Raw genomic sequence first — 7,384 nt, 5'->3', positions numbered from 1 at the left:
TGAACCAGAAGGAGAACATAAATGTACTGGTGGGTGCTCCTCCCCTTCCCGCTCCCAGTGCTCCCCTTCCCACTCCCAGTGCACCTCGTTCCGTTCCCAGTTCTTGGGCAGAGGAGACGGCAGGGCTCAGTGCTGAGGTGTGGAGGCTGTTGAGGAGGATGAGGATTGTCAGGGCTGGGGTTTTAAGACATGGATTTCTGGATTCTGCTCCTGGCTTTGCCTCCATTTGCTGCTCAGTTTGTCCCATTGTCTTGGTCTTTCCATTTGTAAACTGGGGTGTGTGGAAGAGCCAGGGCTCCCATCCCTGGGGATGGCAGGAGCCTCCTGAGCTCTCAGCCATGCAGAGTGTTCCTGAGAGGCCACGGGGTGTGTGGGAGGACATTCCATGGAGGCTTTGCTGCCTTCCCTGTCCACCTTTTCTCCTTTGGAATGGCGACCCCAGGTAGTTTGGTGCTAGTGCAGCAGGGCTGGCTCGAGAGCAGGTTGTTCCCCAGAGGGGTAGGAGGGTCTGAGCTGCCCAGCAGAGCTGGGATCACCCCTCCAGGGGCAGGAGGGGTTTCCACTGTGCTCCCCAAAGCCAGAGGGTGGTTCTGATGCATTCCAGAACAGGTGGGGAGGTGGGGAGAGGTGGCTGCTGTTCGGACACATCCCTGAGGCCCTGGGTGAGCCGCCCTGGGTGGCCCCAGTCTGGGAGTGACAAGAGTGTCCTGTCCTCTTGTGGGGACCAGGCTCCAATGAGGCAGGAGGGTGAAACCTGCCGGTGAGCACCCCCACCCGCTGTACCCATGTGCCTGCCCTGGCACTGCTGCTGAGCTCCCTGTGTCCCCAGGGCCAGCAATTCCTGCACTCTCAGCCCAAAAGTTGGGCTCAGCTGAGAGCTCCAGGCAGGAGCAGCCTGTCCTGCTTCTCCTCCAGCTCTGCTCTGAGCTGTGGCACTAACCAGGGCTCTGGTCCGTGCTGCTCCCGGGTTTTTGGCGCGTCGCTGTTGGCTCCGCTGAGCCCTGGGTCCGGCTCTTATCCCAGCCCGCGGGGCCCTGCTCACCCTGACCCTCATGGGGCTGAACCTGGAGGTCAGGGGCAGGGCTGGCTGGTGTCTTGGGAAGGTGCCAATAAGCCCCAATCCCACAGAAGGAACGTGGGGATCTTTTTCTGTGGCTGGTTCAGTCGGGTCTGACAGCTCCTGGTCCTCTTGTGCTGGCACTGGGGGTTGTTTTGCTCTCGCGCAGCTGCTGAAGGAATAAACCCACAGTTGTTAACACTTAATTTCCTTTTTGTGTGCAGGTTTAGAAATGTTGTTGCTTGTTCAGTGACCTCCCAGCTGGGTTTCACTTTCACATCCCCCTGCCTGGTTGTGCTAGCACGAGTTGTTACCAAAAAATAAAACCCCCACCACTTTCCAGACAGATTTTAACTGATTGAAAAAGCAATTACATTTTTTTGCCCCACCTCAAACACAAAATCTGGGTCTCGAAACATGTTGTGCTCCTCTGGCTTTCTGCTTGTTTGCTTGGTGGTGTTGGTACGTGGCATTCCCTGAGGAAAGCGGGAGCCGGGAGGCAGAGGATTCCCAGGGCCCAGCCCTGAGCACACACACAAGGTGTTTTTTCTTTGGCTCACGCAGTCGAGGATCAGTGAGGGGCTTCGGCCCCTTCCTGGCCTCAGGGGCTGGGGCAGCTCTCGGAGCTCTCTGCAGTTCCAGGAGGTTCTGTTGGCTGAGAGGACAGGGCTGGGCACGGCCAGGCTCTCTTCTCCATCTCCTCTGCTCCAGCACCCCAGGAGCTCTGAGGGGGCTGTGCAGCTGCAGCACTGCCGGAGGGTGCTGGGATCAGGCAGTTTTCTCCCATTCCCACATCCCAAGGTGCTGCACAAGCTGCTGGGGGTGTTGGGGCAGACTGGAGCAAGGAGGAGGGGGTTGTGCTGGGAGGGACCTGCCTGTCTCATGGCCCATTTGTGTCCCCTGCTCAGGACCAAGAGCGCCGAACGCCGCTGCACGCTGCTGCCTACGTAGGAGATGTCGCAATCCTGGAGCTCCTCATCCTGTCAGGTAAGGGCCAGGGCTCAGGGCACTGGGCTCAGGTCCTGGTGCTGCCCTCGAGTGTCTCTCTGACCTCCCCTGGCCTGAGGGCTGCAGAGCAATAGTTTTTGGTCGCCTTCCAAGCAGCCATGTGCTCCTGCTTCAGCCAGGGGGAGATTAGGAAATGTTGCCATAATCCTGAGAGGGTTGTTCAGGCAGAGAATTGTCTTGGAACTGAAATAGCTGAGGTGGAAACCAAGCCAGGAAGGGGATGAGGACTGGGTGGTGCGTGAGGGGGCAGAGGTTGCACATCTTGGAGACCCCCCCCAACAGCAGGATGCTCAGGAGAGCAGAGCTAAAAACCAGAATTTTGCTCAGTTTGGGCTTGTGTTCCTTGGTGTGAAGCTGCCCTTCATGTCCCCCCAGAGCCTCAGCCCTGCCCTTAGTCCCACCTGGTGCGGACAGGGGAGTCTCCTCATCCAGCTGCTGGTGGGGTGGGGGAACCCCAGGGCTGGTGAGATCCCACCTTATCCCCACGGGGAGAGATTGGGAGAAATCCTGTGCTTGGGGCTTGTTTAGCAGTATTGTGGCTGTTCAGCTCCATCTGCAGAGCACAGGATGCTCTTACCTGCCTTGGGGTGGGTTTTCCCTGTCTGTGTGTTGAGTTCTGGGCTGGAGAGTGGAGCAGAGAGGGACAGGGGCTTCGGGGGGCATGGCACGTTAGTGCCCAGCATGGCTGTGGGGCTGGGATGGCAGCAATCTGTCATCTGGCTGTTCTAGCATGGAGGTGCAGCCCACAGCAGCTGCAGCCCCCAACATCAAATGCTCTGGGTGTTGTCTCAGATGGCCTTGTTCTCAAGCAGGGAGCAGGGCTGCTCGCTGGGTCTGTTGTGGCTTCTGGCTGAGCAGGTGAAGTCTCAGCCTGGCAGAGGTGCAGCCTCCCCAGGGCTCATTCCTCTGCAGCCCACGGGGTCTGTCCCACCCAGAGCTCCCTGCAGTGGCCACTCCTGCCCAGCAGGTGCCTCAGAGGTGGCTGCAGGCCACCAGTCTGTCACCTGTGTCCCCTGACCCCCCTGTATCCCCCAGGTGCTAATGTGAATGCAAAGGACACTGTCTGGCTCACTCCCTTACACCGCGCTGCGGCTTCTCGCAACGAGGTAGGTTCCCTCTGGCCCTGCCTGCTCCTGGCATGGGGTGTGGGCACTGATGGGACCTTCTCCTCCTCTTTTCCATCTTGCCTGGGTTTGACTGAGGTGGGTGGGCTTGTTAGAATGGAGATGGATGCATGTTGCATGTTTCAGGGGCTGAACATGAGAGCTGGAAAACAATCTCCTTAGTTCCCTTCCCTCCGTCCTTCAGGAGTTGGCAGTTGGGTTTTCCCCACAAAATCCTCCCCCCCGTTCCCCCAGGGCTTTGTCTAATCCAGCTTTAATTTCTTTGAGGGATAATGGGGCTCTTGCCCTTTCTCTTGGGAGCTGATTCTGACGGATCTTGCTGGAAAGATTTCCTGACGTTTGGCTTTTGTGGGCTTAACTTCATCCCACTTAACTTTGCCCGGTTTTGAGTTGCTGGAGAGCAAGGAGCTCTGTGGTCACGCTGGTTGGAGCCAGGGCCTCTGGAGCCCTGGGGCTGCCACAGTGCTTTGCCCAGCCCTTCAGAGCTGTGGGCTGTGGTGGCTGGAGGGGAAGGGGCAGCCTGTGCAGCGCGAGGTGGGGGGTTGCAGCAAACAGCCCCGACCAGCAGAAAGGGGAAATAATGACTCAAGGTGGGTCAGTAGGTCACGTTTGTGCCCACCCTGGGTCCTTTTGCACCTCGTGGGCCATGGAGGGGCCCTTGGGCTCGGTGCCCGTGTCCTGGTGCAGCCCATGGGACGAGCCTGGCTCAGTCGGGTCCCACACACCCAACTCCAGCCTGTAAGGAGCAGGAGCAGCCTCAGCCAGGGCTGGAGGATCCGTCTAGGGAAGATTCCATCTCCCTGCTCCTGTTCTCACCTGCTGAAACAGCCACGTGTGGGCCTCAAAGTGTCCCTGGGGACATGAAGGTGAAGCAGGGTTTGGGCCTGGAGAGGATCTGTGTGTGCCCAGAACGTGGAGTGGCCAGAGCAGCAGCTTCTGCCACCCTGGAGGGTTCTGGGGCTGGGTTAGAGCTCTGCTTTACTCTGCTCCCTCAGAAGGCACTTCACCTCCTCCTGAAGCACTCGGCAGACGTCAATGCCCGTGACAAGTATTGGCAGACACCCCTGCACGTCGCTGCTGCCAACCGGGCCACCAAGTGTGTGGAGGCCATTGTCCCCCTGCTCAGCACTGTCAACGTGGCCGACCGGACGGGCCGCACGGCGCTGCACCACGCCGTGCACAGCGGCCACCTCGAGGTGGGCGAGCAGGGTCCGGGCCCAGGGGACACACCTTGTCCCCTTCCTGGCTCTGGGCCTCACAGGGGGCTGGGGGGGGGAAGCCATGCCTCTCACTGCTTCTCCCCACCCAGATGGTGAACCTGCTGTTGAACAAAGGGGCCAGCCTGAGTACTTGTGACAAGAAGGACCGCCAGCCCATCCACTGGGCAGCTTTCCTGGGTAGGTTTTCCCCATGGGCATCAGTCCGGTTTCTTCTCCCATGCTCCTCCTCCATGCCCCTGCATTCACCTTTCAGGGTGCTGGGGATCTGCTGTGCCCGGGTCTCTGTTTTTGGGGGTCCCTTGGCTCTTACTCCTGTCTCCTGGACAGGGCATTTGGAAGTCCTGAAGCTGCTGGTGGCCCGGGGAGCTGATGTGATGTGTAAGGACAAGAAGGGCTACACCCTCCTGCACACGGCGGCCGCCAGCGGGCAGATCGAGGTCGTGCGTCACCTGCTGAGGCTGGGGGTCGAGGTGAGACCCCCTGGCTGCGCTGGGTGGGCAGGGGGTGGGCTGAGGTGGGAGCAGGGAGAGGGTGCTGGGCCTGGTAGGAGGCCTGGCTCTGTCTCTGCTGTCTTTTCCCCTTCCTGAATCCCTGAATCCTTTGGGGTTTGTGTCTCTGGCAGATCGATGAACCAAACTCCTTCGGGAACACTGCACTTCACATTGCCTGTTACATGGGCCAGGACGCCGTGGCCAACGAGCTGGTCAACTACGGCGCCAACGTCAACCAGCCCAACGAGAAGGGCTTCACCCCCCTGCACTTCGCTGCCGTGTCCACCAACGGGGCCCTGTGCCTGGAGCTCCTCGTCAACAACGGCGCTGATGTCAACTTCCAGGTCTGGCAGCTTCGGGCTGGGGGCAGCAGGGACCCAGGCCGGGCTGGGGGAGGGTGGTGGGACACCTGGTGTGACTCCGTTCCTGCTCCTGCAGAGCAAGGAAGGGAAGAGCCCACTGCACATGGCTGCCATCCACGGGCGCTTCACGCGGTCCCAGATCCTCATCCAGAACGGTGAGTGGCTTCTTCCTCCAGCCTTTCCTTGTGCACCTGCCTCCAGGACCTCCCTGTGTAGCTTCTCCGAGGGTTTAAGAGCTTAACATTTACCACTCAAATTCACCCTGTGCCCCTGGGGCTGTTGCTGGTGGCCCTGTTGCTGCCTGGGGGTGGTGGGGAACCAGTGTGCCCTCAAGGGCAGCAAAGTGCAGATCAGGGGACTGAAATTCCAGCCAGGTCAAGGCTGCTGCAGCCAAAAAACGTCTCCAGTGCCACGTCCAGCCTGAAAGACAATATTCCTGTAGAGGGCTGCAGGCCTGGCAGGCACCCCAGGGGTAGCCAGGGACCTCGAGGGGTTCACACATCCCTTCCTGAGGAGGGGGCAGCAGATGTCCTGGCCCTGTAGGAGGCAAGGGGGCTCTCAGCTCGGGGAGCAGTTTTCAGTTCTGATGACACTGGGCGGGCTGGAGTTACCTACTATGTCCCTGGGGTGGGACACTGGGACACAGAGACCTGCTGGCAAAGAGCTCGGCTGTTCCCCTCCAGGCAGTGAGATCGACTGTGCTGACAAATACGGCAATACCCCCCTCCACGTTGCTGCTAGATATGGCCACGAGCTGCTAATTAGTACTTTGATGACGAATGGTGCTGACACTGCAAGGTAGGGAAGGATTCTCCCTCCCTCCCTTGCCCTGCCCTGGGCTGCAGGAAGCAGCAAGGATCCATCCCAACTCCCGTCTTGTCTCCCGCAGGCGTGGGATCCATGACATGTTCCCTCTGCACTTAGCTGTTCTCTTTGGATTTTCAGACTGTTGTCGTAAGCTACTTTCCTCAGGTGAGTGGCTCGGCCTCCCTGCCCTACACAGGGGCCCTCGGGGGACCCCTGAGCTTCCCCCTGACCCCCTGCCCCTCCTGCCCCCCCAGGTCAGTTGTACAGCATCGTCTCCTCGCTGAGCAATGAGCACGTGCTGTCTGCAGGCTTCGACATCAACACACCTGACAACCTCGGGAGGACCTGCCTCCACGCTGCTGCTTCGGGGGGGTGAGCTGTCCTGTGCCCACCCCGGCCCAGACCCCACCCCACAGGGCTTTGCTGGGGGCTCAGGCCCCCAGGTGCCATTCCCAAATGGAGATCCATGTTTGGGATGGAAATGGAAACCTCCTGGCCCTGCGGTACCGCGGACTCTGCCCCTTCCCGGTCACTCCCCTATTTACCCTCCTTTAAATGGGGATAAAACTCTTCCTTGGCCAGGGTTTGGGAAGGGCTGATGCCTGGAAATCAGCAGGGATTTTGCAGCCATGCAGGTGCCCCGTGTTGTTTGCCAGGGAGTTGGATTCCCCAGGGATGGCAGCAGAAGGGCAGGGTCTGGCTGGGAACTCAGGTCGTGTCCCTGCAGAGCTGGGGATGGATCCATCGGTGTTGCTGCCCTGGTGGGAACAAAGCACTGCCATGGGAGCCAGAAACCCCAGATCTTTTTGCAGCATAAAGCCCAGAGCATCAGCTGCACTCAGGGCAGGGCTGGTGTCTCTCATTGCTGGCTGTTCCAGAGTCCCCGGCTGTGCTGGGGAGGCAAGAAGCGTGGAGGGTCCTTTCCCTGCAGCTCCATGTCCGTGCTGTCCAGCTGAGGCTGCGGCTCCTGTGCTGCCTAGAGATGAAGGGGTTGAGCTTTGGCACAGCCAAGCTGTCCCATCTGCAGCCAGGAGGAGTTTATGCTCCTGCTGTGGTCCCTTCTGATCTGTGTCTGCCTCTTCTGCCCACCTCCCCTAGGAACGTTGAATGTCTTAATTTGCTGTTGAGCAGTGGTGCTGACTTGAGGAGGAGGGATAAGTTTGGCAGGTAAGTGCTGTGGGCCTTGGGAGGGAGCCAGGGGCCTTCCTGCAGCCGGGCCCTGCTGGGGTGCTCCATTGGGCTGGGGTTAGTTTCTCCACCTGTGTTGATCAGCCTTGTCCCCTTCCCCCCCCCCAGGACTCCCCTGCACTACGCG

The 7,384-nt window shown here is 59.8% G+C and overlaps 1 protein-coding gene across 1 annotated transcript in view; it reads left to right on the top strand.

The window, feature by feature from the left end:
• Positions 1-7,384, top strand: part of ANKRD52 (ankyrin repeat domain 52) — a gene marked incomplete at its 3' end in the record, with an annotated part of 15,823 nt that overhangs the window by 1,210 nt on the left and 7,229 nt on the right. The window contains exons 2-13 of the mRNA XM_009993740.1: positions 1-29; positions 1,966-2,044; positions 3,101-3,171; positions 4,185-4,385; positions 4,499-4,586; positions 4,737-4,879; positions 5,032-5,244; positions 5,339-5,417; positions 5,946-6,060; positions 6,152-6,234; positions 6,324-6,441; positions 7,168-7,236. Coding sequence (XP_009992042.1) covers positions 4,499-4,586; positions 4,737-4,879; positions 5,032-5,244; positions 5,339-5,417; positions 5,946-6,060; positions 6,152-6,234; positions 6,324-6,441; positions 7,168-7,236 — 908 coding nt within the window. The remainder of the gene's footprint in view (positions 30-1,965; positions 2,045-3,100; positions 3,172-4,184; positions 4,386-4,498; positions 4,587-4,736; positions 4,880-5,031; positions 5,245-5,338; positions 5,418-5,945; positions 6,061-6,151; positions 6,235-6,323; positions 6,442-7,167; positions 7,237-7,384) is intronic.

This window comes from Chaetura pelagica, unplaced genomic scaffold (assembly GCF_000747805.2).
Source record: "Chaetura pelagica isolate M959 unplaced genomic scaffold, ChaPel_1.0 scaffold1673, whole genome shotgun sequence".
NCBI lineage: Eukaryota > Metazoa > Chordata > Aves > Apodiformes > Apodidae > Chaetura > Chaetura pelagica.
Note: the sequence above shows the minus strand (reverse complement) of the source record. Positions and strands in the feature narration are given on the sequence as shown.